The sequence below is a fragment of the Medicago truncatula genome, chromosome 2 (genome assembly GCF_003473485.1).
Source record: "Medicago truncatula cultivar Jemalong A17 chromosome 2, MtrunA17r5.0-ANR, whole genome shotgun sequence".
NCBI classification, from domain to species: domain Eukaryota; kingdom Viridiplantae; phylum Streptophyta; class Magnoliopsida; order Fabales; family Fabaceae; genus Medicago; species Medicago truncatula.
Window position 1 is genome coordinate 40,525,116 of NC_053043.1, and position 17,624 is coordinate 40,542,739.

At 29.9% G+C, this 17,624-nt stretch overlaps 1 protein-coding gene across 1 annotated transcript; it reads right to left on the reverse strand.

Moving 5' to 3' along the window:
• Positions 1-7,050: 7,050 nt before the first annotated feature.
• Positions 7,051-16,396, reverse strand: LOC11413532 (organic cation/carnitine transporter 4). The gene is made up of 3 exons (XM_039830726.1): positions 15,872-16,396; positions 7,945-8,288; positions 7,051-7,855 (listed from the first exon to the last, which is right to left on the reverse strand). Exons 1-3 carry the CDS (start codon positions 16,275-16,277, stop codon positions 7,799-7,801), a joined length of 807 nt encoding a protein of 268 aa, XP_039686660.1. The 5' UTR covers positions 16,278-16,396; the 3' UTR covers positions 7,051-7,798.
• Positions 16,397-17,624: the final 1,228 nt, after the last annotated feature.

Consider the following 17,624-nt stretch of genomic DNA (forward strand, 5'->3'; position numbering starts at 1 on the left):
AAAATTTTAGAGGGACTAAAACGAAAAGTTGATATATTAATAGAGACCAAAAACATATTTAACCATTCTCAATTCAAATAACAAACTATACTATTTTTTTTTTCAACAATAACAAATACTCCATTCGATTATTGTTATAAATAAAAAATAAATTTTTAAATTTATTAAATAATTAAGGGTTAATTAAGTTTTTAGTCCCTATAAATATTCACAGTTTTGTTTTAAGTCTCTACAAAATAAAATCACACTTTTTAGTCTCTCTGACATTTTTCTTAAGCATTTTAAGGACTAAAGATGTTGATGAAAATTTTTTATAGGGACTAAAAATGCCGACGGAAAATTTTATAAGGACTAAAAACACTAACGGAAAATTTTGTACGGACTAAAAAGTGTGATTTATTTTTATAGGGATTAAAAACAAAATTGCAGATATTTATAGGGACCAAAAACTTAATTAACCCAATAATTAATGTATTTCACCTATGTATAGACCGAATACATGATATATCCAATGAATTTAAAAAGTAATTTTTTTCCTATAAATATGACATGAGAGAGTATATATAATTTTTTATCTTTTTCATTGACATCAAATTGTTATGTTATTGATGTTATTAAAAAAGATAAGAATTTATATTATATTTAGTATATTGTTGATTTTATTGAAAAAGATAAATTTAGTTTGTTACAATGTATAATTGTAAAATATTTATACCTATAAATTTAATCAAAACGAAAATAACTTTAATCATAATTAAATCAAAACCAAAATAACTTTAATCACAATTTATAAATATTAACGCAATAAAAATGGTGGATAGAAGGGTACATAATGACCGCCTAAACGCCAGTTATTATAAGAAATTTGTTTAAGATTATACTTAGATTATTGAAAAGACCATCTCAAAATTCCTTATCCACTTTATATATTGAATAGATGAACGTCGTTTTTCATGAGGTTTTGAGTTTCATTAACAATATACATGTAAATATTTGTGGCATTCAAACTATAACAAACTTAATTAACAAATCATATTTATCTTTTTTAATGACACAAAAAAATATAGCAAATGTACCTCTTTTTTTGGTAGTGAAGTACTCCATCCGTTCCTTTTTAAGTGTCGTTTTAAAATTTTAACACAAAAATAGCGAAGTGTATTTTTACACACTTTTTTTCTATTATACCCTTATTTTAATCCACTGATAATTTCCTATTTCTTTGCACACACTTTATCTTTCCAATAAATTTAATATGTAACAAACAATTGTTAGTTACTACTCTATTTCCCCGACAAATTCCTTTTTTTTTTTGTGCGCTTTATTTTTCTTTCATAACAAACAATTTTTAATTTTCTAAATATTATGCATATCTCTTGAAATTTTTAACAAGTACTACTCATGTTATTTATAGAATTTTAATGGAACTATTATCATAGGTAACAAAATTTTGTTTAAATTTGAAGATAACAAAAAACAAATTTTGTTTTAAAACAAAACAAATAAACTTTGTTTAAACAAACAAACTTTTGTTTTCCAAATATATAATATTAATTAGTTTTGTTGAAAAATATAATAATAATCGACAAAGGGTTTAATTGACAAATTATAACCTTAAAATACAAAAACGACATTTAAATATGAACGAAAAATTCACCCTAAAAAGACACTTAAAAAGGAAGCTGAAGGTAATTGGTATCCAATTCTATCACTTCCGATTCATTTCTTGTTGCCATTTAATCTAGACTGTCATTTCCATGACCGTTGATTGGATATGAGTTGTATTTCACTATTGAACTATTTTGTAACTAATACATTGCGTGGTACTAAGCTTGAATGTCTAATTGGTCCTTTTAGTTTGACAGAATTCTCAAGAATTTGAATATGAGAGAAGCTAAAGGAAAAAAAAAAAAAAAAGTATTGTGTGTTTTGTTTGTGAGAGTATAGGAAATAGTGTGAGTTGTTGATAAATCAACGAGTTTGTTGAAGAAGTTGGAGATTTTTGAATAATTATTTTACCAAAAAAATTAGATTCAATTAAAAAACGCCACATAATTTTAAATATGTAATAAACATGTATTTATCAACACAGCATAACACATCTTCAATTTTTCATTATCATTTGTCACCATTAACCAAAAGAAAATAGCATCCAAAAATCACAAGAAAGAGAATAGCATTCAAAAACTAAAAAAACAGTAAATCTTAATGTTGTGAGTTTTGGGGAATCGTATATTGAGTTTGATCATCACGTTAGATTAAAAAAACAACACAAGTGATTTGACACCACATCTTCACCCTAAACCTCAAGTCATTAATATATGAGTTATATCACTTATATGTTGTTCAACATCTATTATTGCATCCAATGTGGAACTTTAAATCACACTTGACACGTTAACCTCTTTCTCTCAAGTATGAGACTCTCTGCATCTCTATAATCTACCACCAAGAACTACTATTGTTTCCCCCACAAAGTTGAACCAGGTTATGGTATTGTCGTTGGACCGTACGGGAGAGACAACACTGGTGTAGATTGACTCATTGAACACAAAACGACCATACAAATGTGCATGATACCACATCTTCACCCAATATATTAAATTTGGCCAAAGTCTAACCCGTGTTTGGCACATGTTTCCATATTAGTAGTTGTAAATAATTAAAGGATGAATTGTAACAAATTGTATTTTCAAATCTTATTTATGTTTTATGTTTCTAATTGAAAATCGTGTTCAATGACAATATCATGTTTTATCCCATTTGGAAAGCTCATTGAGATATTGAATATCTCACAACATGTTGATATCTATTTTTTCTAGGTATAATCCCTTTTAAAGTGTCATTAGAGGGTGGATCACAATTAGAATATAGTTTAGGTTCTATTCAATTGATGTACCTTTCAAAATTACTATTCATGTCATTTGCAAATATTTTGTAATTTTTCTTATAAAATAAGTCATAATGTAGTTAAAGTTTTGGAGTTTAAATTTTTAAGTAAATTTTCTACATAATCCTTATATCAAAAGTCTTCTTGATAATGGTGGTGAAACAGCGTGTACTGTTGTTCTTTTTTTCTCTTGAGGGAAGGTGTCCCGTTGTTGTTGAATGCCAACGACGAAGCAAGTATATACCGACGAAATTTTTTAGCTTAAGGGGAAGCAATTCAAACTGTATGTTTGAATGGACTCAATATTAAGAAGGAGATTGATAATATCAATATAATTAAAATGTTTACATTAAATAAATAAAGTAGGTAATGATAAATATCTAAATGAGAAGACTCGTATACTAAATATTTTAAGATTCTATCTAAAGATAAAGTGTCTAATTTTATTTATATGATCGTTCAAAACTCAAGATAATTAGGAGTTCCCTCGTGACTAAATAATTTTAACATTATTATAGACAGCAAAATTAACAACAAACTTAGCAACAAAGGCATAAATTGGTCTATTGGATTAGTTATTTAAGAGAGATAATATTCTTTAATATTAGTTGTTTTTGAAGGATTTCTTTAGCATTAGTGGTAAGTGGTAGAAGTATAAGTAGGTATGTCATGTGTGAAATGTTGAAAGTCACGTGTGACTGCTAAAAGTGATGATTGATGACATTGACGCACAGAGGACCAATCTGCTGTATTTTTTTGACTGGAGTACCTATCTGTTGTGTTGATCCGTTCACACTTCAAACTTTTTTTTTTTTTTTTTAAATTTTTTTTTTTTGATGCAAAGAGCATCAAAAAAGGAGTACAAAAAAGAAAAGAAGGACTAAACCAAAACTTTTTTAAAAGGTGTTAAATTTGAAATTGGGTATTCCCAACCTATTCCTATTGTACTCTCCCTTAATGAAATCAGGGATAGTATCAGACCAAAATAACTCAAGAGATGATAAAGAAAGATGTAGGTTTGCAAGGCTATCAGCACATACATTACATAAATGTGAGACACAACAAACCTCATATCTCTAAGTCTAACTATTCAGTTATACCATATATTCCTTAAGCTCCAAGGTATCACATAAATAGATTTGAAAGCAAGGATAACAACTGTGAATCAGATTCTAGCCAAACATTCTGGTAGCCTTTGAGATGAGCAATTTCAATTGCAGGGCAGCCACCAACTCAGCATACAACGCATTTTTAGGGCCTAGGAATTGAGAGAAACATCCAATGCACATGCCTTCTGCGTTTCACACTTCAAACATTGTTGACTCATAAGAGGGCTCTATAAAAACTCGAAACTTGTTCAAAAAGTATCATTGTCTATCTAAATATGCTCAGATTCCTATGCAATGATTGATTGGGTTAGAAAAGGGTACTGGTTAGCATTCTTTGTATGTAAGTTATGCTTTAATATGCAGTGCCATGGCTGTTAAACTTTTTGTATGATTCTTTGTCATTTTAGAATTCTTTCTTACTACATAACACATTTGATAAATGTCACCTGAAGTTTTGATGTGAGGCAGGACCATAAATATCATCAAGATAATGGGGATCGTATGAGGAGGGTTTATGTACCTTTGATTAAGATAAGTTCCCTCCACTAAACTTAACTTATGGTGTTAACTGATGGTGATGTCATTGGCAAGATGTACATTCTTGTCATAATTTTGATGTATATGTTTTTATAGTATATATAGTCTCTTACTCTATTAGATTTTTCCATTTCTTGTGTAAGCAATTAAGCTTTTAAAAATTGCTTTTGGAGATTAAATAGAAGGGTATTCAATTTTTCTCACAGGCAGAGATAAGGGATTGGTTGACATACTTCTCTCGAACTTGATTGTGGAACTTTGTTTTGTGTCAATCTTATAAACATGATTTGGATATATTGAATGCAGATGTTTTGTGCATACAAGCCTGTAGGAAGATGATAATCCTTGAATTTGAATGTTCATTCGAAGAAATTATCCGCATTCGACATCGTATTAGCAAAGGAGGACATGGTTCTATATTCAAGAATATGTAAAAGCTAAGGAAGCTCTTCTTGTCCAAGCAACTGATGAAAGTGAGGTAATTGATGTAAAATTTGTGATGGTTAATAGTCTTGAGATATATCTATATAGCAAGAGAAGCTGAAGCTAGAAGAAAACAATATTTGATTTACAGCAAAGGAGAACAATATTTGATTCATCTATTCCCACTTAATGGCTTAATTGCATTGCTTAACCTTTGGCGAGGAAAGAAAAGGAGAACATATTACAACGAGTTGAAAACATTAGAACATAAAAGCAAAGTAGCCAAAGAATTTAGTATTTATGAAGCTAAAGAAACGACCTTTTATACATCATGGCTTATTTATGCATCACAAATAAACTACTACATACATACTATTCATATAACATCTTTATATTTTATTTTATTTTATTTTTAAGGTTAATAGGTCTTTACCCCCTGTAATATATGTTATTTCCGGTTTCCCCTGTAAATTTTTTTTTTTATTTTATTTATCGACTGTATTTTTGTTTTGTTTTGATTTACCCCCCTAATAGGCAAAACAAAAACCAATTTTTTTTTCAAGAACTTTTCGTTTTTGTTTGGCTTATTAGGGGTAAATCAAAACAATTTTTTCTTTTACAGGAGGTAAATCAAAAAAAATATTTTACAGAGAAAAAACCGGAAATGACCTATATTATAGGAGGTAAAGACCTATTAACCCTTATTTTTATTTCCATAATTAGAAGGTGAATGTTTAGGATAAATCATACTATTAGAATTTAGAAGGATAAAGTGGGAATAACCTTTGTAATTAAGCCATTAATATGCTAATTACTAATATTAAGGATAAATTATGTTTTCAAATTGTTAGAATAATACGAAGAAGTGATAACTTCTACACCTCAACTCGTAGAAGAAGTGAAATTTACTTCTTGATTGATAGACTACTCCATATAATCATGACTCGTTCAGTTTCTATAACCACAACTGATAGATCTTTTTCAACATGAAGATTATCAAGACTAAGTTGAGAAATAAGATGAGATGTGAGTATCTAATTAATGATAGTATGAAAATTTATATTGAAAAGGAAATTAATGCAAGTATTAGTTATGAGTATATATTATTGATGCTTTAAGTCACTCGAAACAAGTAGAGAATTATTTTAAATTTTTAAGGTATATATTTTAATTGTTTTTTATTATCAACTTTATCCTTAATGCTTATTACTACATATATTTTATGTTTATATGTTATAATTTATTTTGACGACTCATCCAATTTTTTTTTTTGTTTGGCTCCGCTACCAACGAGAAGCTGAAGGTAACTGGTATCCAATTCTAACACTTCCGATTCATTTTTTGTTGCCATTTAATCTAGACCGTCATTTCCATGACCGTTGATTGGATATGAGTTGTATTTCACTATTGGACTATTTTGTAACTAATACATTGCGTGGTACTAAGCTTGAATGTCTAATTGGTCCTTTTAGTTTGACAGAATTCTCAAGTTAGTCCTTTAAATTTCGAAAATTTCAATTAGGTCCTTTTAATTTGAAAGAATTTCCAAGTTAATCCTTTAAGTTTCAAAAGCTTTTATAACTAAAACAATTTTGTAACTAGTTACTATTTCTTAATCAATACTTGGTGCGAGTATATCTTATGAAGTGGAATCAATATATTTGTATGAATATATAATATTCATATAATCTAGTTTAAACAAATTGGTGTTTTTTCTCTCATTAATAATAACCATTTTATAGCGCTTAGAGCTATAAAAAGTTGGCAAATGGTGTTCATTTCCGGTAATTAACATGTACGTACCGGCCATTTTTGTTTTTGTTTTTTTGCTACAAAAGCATTTTCCTGTTCGTGAAACATTCACGAGATTTCTCTCATCATATATAACAATCCCCTAAAAAGTTATACATTTTATAGCAAAGGCCAACACAAAGAAAATTAATAATTTGTGATGCAAAGGCCAGCACAAAAAATAAGCATTTCAATGGATTAAACTCCTTGAATTTTTTTCCAACCGTACAAATATTTGACCAAATAAAAACAACTTGAAAGGGAATACATTGACACCAGACGAGACAACAAAACACTACAACATGCATGTATGTATTCAATCCAATAATTTGCAATTTAATATTCAGCTAGCAAATAGCAGCAGCATCATGCAAGTCCAGCCATCAATCCCTTAAATGTATCATAAAGAGGCATATTTAGTGTCTCCGGCAGATAAAACGCAAACATCCCACCTATTAATCCGCACGCCGCAAATACCCCGAACGGCAACCAACCACCTAAAACGACCACAAAAGGCACAGATATCGCCCCCATTCTTGCCGCCTGCATCGTACTCCCTAGCGCCGCATTCCTCACCACCGTAGGAAATAACTCCGTCGTGTAAATATACAACAAATTATAAGTCCCAGCCATTCCAAATATCCCCAAAACTCCACAAACCATTTTAATTACTTTCCACACCCCTACATTACTCATCAAACTCCCCATCAAACAAAAGAATCCACTAAACCACATTGTCCCTATTGTCAATGGCTTCCTCCCAAACCTATCCAACAACACCGCCGTTATCGCAAACGCCGGCATTTCTGCTACCGCATTGAGGAGCACACTCATGTAGAGGTTGGTTTCGAGATTTGTAACATTTAAGCTAATCCCAAAGTACACAACTGAGGTCAAGAAGTTAATAGTTATCGCTAGAAATAACCTAATACGTGTAACTGAGTAACGAATCACATCTACAATGGATCCAACTTGTGCATCCTTATTTTCCACGTAGTTAATTAGGTTGTATTCAAGATCACTTGTTGATTTGTTTGAATTTGATACTTCTTCATCGAGTGAGAGGACAACTCCGTCTGGAAGGTGTTTCCCATTGAAATAAGCAATAGTGGACATGAGCGCAGTTGCTTCGTTTATTCTTCCTCGAACGAGGTACCATCTTGGGGACTCAGAGACAAAGGGAAGGAGGAGAATTATGTAGAGGAGGGAGGGGATGGAGGCGGCGATATAGAGTGCACGCCATGTTTGGAAGATGTAGGCAATACCAGAGAGAATTGCAATGCCTCCGGAGAAGAAGTAGAAAGTGGACATTCCTGCCATGCCACGTTTTGAATGGCCAATAGGTTCAGTAGCGAGGACGAAGGCGCAAAGGCCAACACCACCATTGCTAAAACCGGTGAGGAGGCGGAGGAAGACATAGGTCCAATAGTTAGGGGAGAATGCTGTTAAACAGCCAAAAATGGCATTTAGGGAACAAACCACTTTGAGGGAACCTTTTCTTCCTAGAGAAGAGTCTGAAAGGTGACCAAACACTCCAGCTCCTGAAATTGCAACATCAAAATATTTTAAGCCATATGATTATTCAGCAGATGGAAAAGCTTGTAATAACTTTTTTAATGGTAAGTGTATAATTATGTTTTTTTCTTCATATAACAAGTGTGTGTCTCTCTCTCTCTCTATATATATATATATATATATATATGATAAAAGTGTTATTTGAACAATCATTTGGTTGATAACTTACGTGACAACCATAACTTACAAAGAAAAAGTAGATATGTGTACGAAAACTAAAACAATAGGGATAAAGTGAAAAATAATGTGAGTATAAGAGAGAAAGTTGTCACAAAAATTGTTACAAAATATATATTCAGATATCATTTCTCAATGTAATGTATGTAGTGTTTTGCTTTTTACGAAATATTTGTTACTATCTCCGTCTCTAAATATAAGAGCCTTTTGCCAAAATTGCGGAGATTAAGAAAGTTGATTGTAGTATTAAATTTGTATATAATTACTATTGTTTTTACAATTTTATCCTTAAGAGAGGGAGTAAATTTATGTTTTCAATATAATATTTATTGTTGATTGAAGAAAAAATGCAAAATAAATAAGGATATATTGGTAAAGAAATAATTAATGTACTTGGAAACATCAAAGGGGTCTTATAAAAAGGGACAAATTATTTTTTAAAAAGGGTCTTATAATTAGGGATGGAGGTAGTATGTTTATCCGTTAAAATCATGAGAAACATAAATGAGGCTTTCATGGAATAATAGCATGTGGAATTAGTAACCAAAAGAAAAAGACAATGTCTTTGCTAAATAAGGTACGACACGACACTCTTTTTTTAAAACAAATGTTTTTTTAGATGTGGAGTGATATTTGTACAACCAATTTTGTACAACTTTTTTGACAACCATTTTTTCTCTATTTTTATTGGACAAAAACAATAAAGAAAAAAAAAATAAAAATAAAAACACATGAGAATAAAAGAGAGAGAATATATATTTTTTAATATAAAGAAGGATTTTGTAACACAAACTTGAATTGCATCATCAATCAATTTCACAACTTTACTAACCACAAAATGTACGCTGTTAACCCCTTTTTTAATATAAATCTCATTAATCATTTTGACAACTTCACTAACCACAAAAAATGCAATGCATTAACCTCTTAATTATTTTAGTTTAATGTACGTAAGTAAATTTTATTTAAATTTTTTTAAAATTTTGTAAAATGAGTTGTTAATGTCTTGCATTTTTGTGGTTAATGAAGTTGTCAAAGTGGTCAAAGAGATTTATCTTAAAAAAAAGGTTAGAACATGCATGTTTTTGATAAATAAATAGTAAAATCGGTTAATGACACAACTCAATTTTAGTGACAAAAATCATCCTCGATAATAAAAAACTAGTTTTTAAAAAATATATTGTTCACTGTAAGTATAAATACAGTGAATCGTACACATGTGTTGTATAGTTGTCAAATATTTGTGTTTCAATAGTATTACTCTTTAAAAAAAATTAATAAAGTTTTGGTACACACATTTTAAAAATCAAATTTTTGTCTCAAATTTCACCTTGTTCTGATTTTTTTTTTACACCAAATCTCATTTTAATATCAATTCGTTCATGTGACATATTCATTAATGACATGAAAGAGTTTATATATATGGCCACGGTGAATATTCAAGTCACCAAAAAATGTCTAATAAACCGTGACATGTCATTAAAGATTTGATCATATAGTGTGTTTGGTTCAGCGGTGAAGAGAATTGATTTTGATAGAATTGAGTTTGACAGAATTGATTTTGATTAAAAGTGAGTTGAATGTGAATTGATTTATGTTTGGATACAATAAAGTAAAAAGTGATTCTTATAAATTCATGTTGTTTGGATCAAAATTGATTTTGAATGCATAATTACCAAAATGGATATTAATATCTTTTTTATTTGGGGTATCAATATCTATTTAAAATTGAATTTCATTTCTATTTTCTTTAATTATTCAAATTTTTGTTACATTATCAATTTAATTATTGAAGATTAGTAAAAATATTTTTTTCTTAGAAAATAATCTGCCAAAAGTTTAACAGGCTTGCATAAGAAGGAGAAATTAAAGGGCCATTAAAACCCAACTCCATTTTGTGAAAAGAAAAAAAAAATACAAACCAAATTCCACTTCTTCTCAAACCCAGAGAGAGAATGTTGAAGTTTGCAGTTGACCATGAAGGCTGAAGCAGAAACATGGTAGAGAAAATAAATTGAGAAACGGAAGAAAATAAAAGTGATCACTTTGGCTGTGTTATTTTCAACTTTGTAGGAAAATGAAAAAGAAGATCAGGGTTAATTTGGGAAAGCACATCAACCTTAAAGCTTCAATTTGTAGCTTTTAGTAAACGTGGGTTTGAGGGGTAGAAGCACGTTCAGGTGAATCAATTTTTCAGTTTTCCAAACTCCCGTTTGAGCCTAGAAAACGGATTATCAAACAAGTACATAAACCGTTTGAGTTGGTTTGGTGGTGTTGGCTTGAAATCCTTCAGTGTGTTTCCATCATTTTTTTTTATAGATTTGTTTCTTATAAAAAATGATTAGACCACGTAAAAAATGACCTAAAAATGAGATGATAAATGATAATCGTGAAAGAAAACAAATTTGAGGACCAATAAAGAGAAGAATTTTCATCCAACCAACCAAACAAGACAAGAATTTCTCCCATTTCTATCCTTTCTTTTTCACTTATTCAAAACAACTAAAAATATCCTTTCACTTTCCACTTTCTTTCCTTGTACTATATTTTTTCTTTCACAATTTCTTCTTTTTTTTGTCAAGTAGTCTAGTGGCTATAGATCATACAATTAAATTGTGGAGAAGTGGAATGTGTGGGGTTCGAACCCCAACCCCTGCATATAATATACAATATCCCTATCAACTAAGTTAAGCTCACGTGATTTTTCTTTAACTTTCTATTCTAAACCAAACATATTTATTAACTTATATGCATACCTCTCTGTCATACCCCAAATTTGGACCATTTGAAATCTTTTTTGTCCACATTTTTTAATAGTTCAGATTCTCTTTTATTCGTTTTTTTTACCTTTTAAAACTCGTGTTTTTCGTCATTAATCATTTAAAAAAAAAAAAAACTTTCATATTGCATTTAAGTCCTCGCTTGCATTTTCTACAACATTTAAAATCACTCCATTTGCATTTTTATAAACGCATTTTATAATCCTTTTAAAGTCATTTTAAAATGGCTAATTGTATTTTAAAAGGCGTTTTTTTATTAATCATTTCAACCAAAATTTCGGCAGGGAGGATACTTTGAAGTACCTCATGTCGGATTCCGAAGGGACTTTTTATTTTTTTTTTCTTTCTTTCTTTTTTTTAGGCTAGTTTTGTTTTTTATTATTTATTTTCTTTATTTTTATAAAAGTCACTCACGTGACTTCTTTTCTTTCCTTCTCTTTTCTTTTCTTTTTATTTTTTATTTTATTTTATTTTATTCATTTTGTTTTTTTATTTATTTATTTATTTATCTGTCAAATCTTTTTCTCCAAGTCTCAGCTGCAGGGGTATTTTTGTCATTTGTTTGTACCAGAGCCAACCCTAATTTGTCACTATAAAAACCCTGTCAATCATTGGGAAATGGGCCAGAAGTCACTATTCACGTCAGAAAAATCAGCAGCAATTCACAAACACTCATTTTCTACTTTTCCAACCCTTTTTCAGATCAAACACTAAAAATTACAAAGAAATAACATGAACATATGAAGAACATTCATAGATTCATCAAAATCCAGCAACACAAAACTTAAACAACAACCTCAAACCATTCATACAACCACAAATCATCATCATCCCAAACAAGCCAAAACCGAACTGGACCGAACCAGAACGGAAAGAAACCGAACCGGACCGAACCGTAGCAAAAGAGGGGGAAGAGAACCGGACCGGAAAAGCTAGGAAAGGAGGCGAACCGGAAACGCAAACAGTACCGAACCGGAGAAGAGAGAAACGGAACCGCACCGGAAAAAGAGGTAAAATTTTCACATCTTCATTTGTAGATCTAGGATTTTTGGTGCATGTTTTCGAAATTTTGAGTTTAGATTCGAGTAGAGGAAGGGAAGAGGAGTATTTTGATGTAAAAAATTTTCAAAAAAAAAGCAAAAAAAAAACTCCGGCGCGGCGGCGCTCCGGCCGACCACCGCGCCGGAGCAGCTCCGGCCGCCCCTCTTCATCTTCTCCGGTCGCGTGTTCTTTGAAGGAGGGGAGAGCTTCTCTCTCTAAGTTTAACTTAGAGAGAGAAGTGTTTTAGTTTTATGTTATTTTTTTTGTTAAGATTGCTTTTATAGTGCTTTCTTTTTTGCTGGATCATACGTGCGCGTATTCATAATCTTACGATGTTCCATCGCGTTAGTAGCCATCAGATCTGGATCGTTCCTTGATCTGACGGCTACCGTATGATCTGTTTTTAAATCAAGTGTGTGTTTTTTCTGCGTGAGTGTGGTGTGGCTTCTGTTTGGACCGTTAGATCGTTGATCTGACGGTCACTGTGTTTTCAGTTTAATCCCTTTGTTTCTATGTTGTTTTTGTGACCCTTGGATCGTTGGAACCAATGGCTGTGATGAATCCAGTGAATGAATCTGGACTATTGATTTAATCCAATGGTCCAGAATTAATCCTGCTGAGTCAATGTTTTATTATTTCTTATTTTTAATTGTCTTTATTTTTAAATACTGTTTTTACATTTTTTGACATTTTTTGTGTTTAGAAAAATTCCAAAAAATATTTTTCTCACTATTTTAATTTTCTCTAATTTTAAAAATCCATTCTATTTGTTTTCTTTTATTTTATTTTTTTTGTTTATTTCTTATATGATGACCTTAATTATTATTTGTCTTAATTCTTGCTTATTATTTCTCATGTCTCATTCATCATAATATTTCTTGTGATTACTAACTATTTAATTTTTGTCTTGAATCATAGCATGCACTTTTAATTTTATCATTATTTTATTTTGTCATTGACTTAGTATGTATAAATAGGGAATTGATGTAATTTTATTTTTTGCATTTTATTTTGGCATAAAGGCCTTAGGGTTGTATTTAGGAATTGATGTAATAATGTAGGTAACACAAGCACCGACACTACCACATTTTATTTACCGCTTTCCGTTAGTTTGTACGACGTTACGTTAGTTTTCACCGTTAGTTTAGAAAAATCATTTTCTCAAAAAGTCAAATATGCAAAACTTCAAAAATCATTTTCTTAATAACTTTTTTTCTTTATTTTCTTAATCAAATTCTCAATCAATTTTAATTCAACTTCAATCATTTTCAAAATTTAAAAATCAATCAACCTCACTTGTTTTCTTTATCTCATGCCTTGAGGCCTCTTTCTCTTCTTAAAACCCATTTTCAAAAAATCTTAAAATCAACCTAACCCACCAAAGAAATTTTTGAGTGGAACTACGTCGGTTTTGATCCCTTTCCCAAAAAGGGTACGTAGGCAGAGGACTTGTCCTTCCAAATCAAATAAAAATAACCAAAAACATACTTCTTCTCCCTCCATTCTTTCACTTAGACATTAGGCAATAATTTTTCAAATAAACAAGTAGCTTAGCACAAGATAATCTAGGTAAGAGGTTCCTACGGAATACCGTAGATGCTTAGGGTGCTAGCACCTTCCCTTCGCATAATCAACCCCCGAATCCAAAGTCTCGATAAGGGTTTTTACTCATTTTTTCCCTTCCCAAGAATAAAAATCGAGAGTTCAAAGATTGACGATTCAAATCAATTAATGGTTTGACATCCGAAAATCGCGAGCACACTCTCCAACCATAAATCCACTGTTTAGCTATGAGAAAATGAAATATGTATTATTAGTGTAATATCGTTTACAACGACAACCAATATATATTTATTATTATTATTATTAAATGTAGTTATTAAATAAAATTATGTGATAATATGACGAATTGTCATTTTTTTTTAAGAATGATAAATTGTCATTTTTCACAAATTCTAGCTTAATTAATAAAAATGTTATTTTAGTTTGTTAAAAAAATAAAAATGTCAAAATTGTTCGGACGGATACCATTTAATTTGTGTAAGGTTTAATGGTTATTTGACGTTTCATATATCTATATAAAAAAAAAAAAAAACGAGTGATTGCAAGCCATTGTACCAACAAAAGAAAAAAGAGATCACAAACCAATAAGGATAAGGTTGATATCTTTTTTGACAAGTTTTTTTTTTTTTTTTGAAGGATTGTCAAGTTAGTGACTATAAATTCATCTTTAGGATGAATAAATGAAGAATCTCAATCCGAACTTTAACTCTTAATATCTATCAATTAAGTTAAGCTCACGAAGATATAAGTTGATTTAAATAATTACATTATATTTTAGTTTTATTAACTTTTAAAGTTTACTCCTCCCTTCGTCTCACATTAAGTGTTACATTTGAGTTTTACACGGTTATTAAAAAAATGATTAATAATGTTGATTTTAATGACAAAATATGTATCATTTACTAAAATATTCTTATTAATTATAGATAGTAGAATAATCATAGTCATAATGTTTGAAATATAATAAATAAGGGTATGTTTATAGAAAAATATAATAAATAATTTATTGTTATTATAAATGGGACAAATCATTTAAGGGAACTTCTATGGTACACCCGTAAATTAAGGTGTACCGGCACTAATACTTCAAAAATCTTTAAATTAACTATTATTTTTATGGAATAAAGAGCTATTTGTTGATATTTATATTTTAGAAAATGTCATTTCATAAAAAAAAACATAATTTCATTGTTTATAAAAAGCATACTAATTATTTTACATTTTATTGTAAAAAATAATAAAAACTCTCTATTATGAGTACTAAAAATTCAGAAAAATTAAATTTTATTTCCTCGATGTTTTTGGTAAATAAGATTTAATTATTATAATTATAGGTGATAGAAAACAACTTTTCTCTTCAAAAAAATAACACATTTAACTATTAATTTATTGATTTGGTGTTCCAATACACTCAAATTATTGGATGTACCATAAAATTTGCCATCATTTAAGACAAATATTTTTTTGGAAGGAGAACACGTAAAGTGAGATGGAGGAAGCCGTTTTTAGGCATGTTAATCTAAAAAAAACTAGCACGGTCGACTTATCAAAATACGTACCTTTAAAAGGTATTTATTAATTGGAAAATGTTTCTCCATCCGTTTCTAAATATAAGTAAAATTGACTTTCTAGATTCATTCAATTAATGATGTATATGATCCATAATATGAACCACATTCAACATTAATTCAATGAATCTAAAAAGTTAATTTTGCTTATATTTAGAAACGGATGGAGTATCATGTGTCCTAAGGAATCATGCTAAGAAATTTAAAATAGAAACAATTATCTTTGTGTATTTAAATTTATTCAAATTTTAAGAGTCAAAATTTTGTTGTTTTTTATGAAAAGTTTTTAATTTGAATTCCTTAACTTGTGCCCCTAGGACACAAGATAACAAGACTCTTATTGATTATAATTATTGGAGTAGTTTGATATGATTAAATATGATCAAAATTGTAGAAGAGAAGAGAAAAGAATGAACGAACCAATCATACAACCAGTAAAGAAAACAGCTTGAACAAGTCCAACTTTAAACTTGTCACCACATATCAAACTCCACTCAGTCACCGTAGAAGCATCTTTCCCTCCGATCCACTCCCACGACGACGACGCCATATCGCAGACACTTCCATCGGCGGAACACTCCATACCTTCAACACACTTCCAATCAGGTTCCCTATCAGCAAAAATCATAACCATAGTATGAAAAGCTTCCAACGCCCAAGCAAGACATGTGAGAATGAAGTGTTTCAGCTGCCATTTTCCAAACTCACCACAGTATTTCTCAAGCATCTCATCGATGCAGATCTTTTCCGTTCCCGCCTTTTTGGACGGCGGTGACATGATCGGTGAGTGGAGATCATCGGAAAATGAGGACAATGTGGCCGCCATCGGTAATATTCTGTGCTTGAAAGGTGGGTAGATAGAGAGCGTCAGTTCAAGCTTATATAGACTCCAATTTTGGAAACCAAAGAGGACTTGTCACAAGTCTGAAATTATTCACTAAAATGGACCCTCATTAGACACTAAAGAGAGGAACGTAATAATAAATACAATAGATAGATAGATAGAGATAATAAGTACATAAGAGTTAAAGTGTCGAATTAATGAATGCCGGGGAGTTATAGATAGGGTGTTCAAATTCAAACTGATCCAAAATGAAACCACAAACCTATCCAAAAAAATCGAATTTTTTTAATGTGTTTGAATGTTAGTTTGTAAAAACCGCTAGAATTGGATCGGATTCCGGATTACTTTTTCAAAACCGAACCAAACTGCATATGTATATTTTAATATTTATTATTTTATTAGTGTTATATACTGCGTTAATATATTGTTTTTTTTAATAAACGTTAATATATTGTTTGTTTGTATTTAATCTTATATATTGCATTCATTTAAATCTATATTATTACAACATCATATATTTTAAATATAATCGATCATTTTCATTATGCAATGTTAATTTTTTTTAAAAGAATTGTGTTATATATTATGCATCAAACCTATTATTTTATTGTTGTAACAAAACAAACTATTATTTTATTGTGTATGTGTAATATTAGTATTAATAAAAATAATTATATGTTGCACTTTGAATATCCAAAAACCGACCCAAATTATACCACATATATTTGAATCGGATCGGATCAATTTCTTTTAGAATAATCATCAAAACCAAACTGAACCGCATGGATTTTTATTTTTGATCGGTTGATTTTTTTCCCCAAAACTGAACCGCAAACACCCGTAGTTATGGATTTCCAAATATAATTAAATTGTCAAATTAGTTTTTTCATCGTTAAAGAATTATTATATTTTATTTTTTAAAATGTTTTGAAAATTGATGAGTTCTTGAAAACGACGAACCTTGTCTTCAATTCATACAATAACTAGTGCTGAGACGAGTACCGATGTGTTTATCTTTTCATTTTTTTTAAATCCTCTGTTTCTTTTTGTAAAATGTTAACCGGTGTCTCCGAAACACCGGCTAACAACATAACAAGTCAAATATAAATTTTTATATTTTTCCAATGACACCGTGTGTTTCTATTTTTAAACAACTCTTGCATTTGTATACCTTAAATTTTAATTTTCATGCAATCATTCATCACCATCTTGTCACTTTAATTACTTAGTTACTTATCGCTTTATATTTTTATCTCTCTTTTACGGTTGAATGAGTATTGGATGTACAAAAATAATTCTCTATTTTTAAATGTTTAACTCATTATCATA

Bases quoted from the DNA above. Each gene is read 5' to 3' on its own strand.
- LOC11413532 (XM_039830726.1), bottom strand. From the start codon at position 16,277: ATGGCGGCCACATTGTCCTCATTTTCCGATGATCTCCACTCACCGATC. The intron at 8,289-15,871 runs GTTCGTTCATTC...TTGCAATTTCAG, and splicing joins CTTTACTGGTTGTATGATTG to GAGCTGGAGTGTTTGGTCAC. The intron at 7,856-7,944 runs ATAATTCTCCTC...GCTCATGTCCAC, and splicing joins CCATCCCCTCCCTCCTCTAC to TATTGCTTATTTCAATGGGA.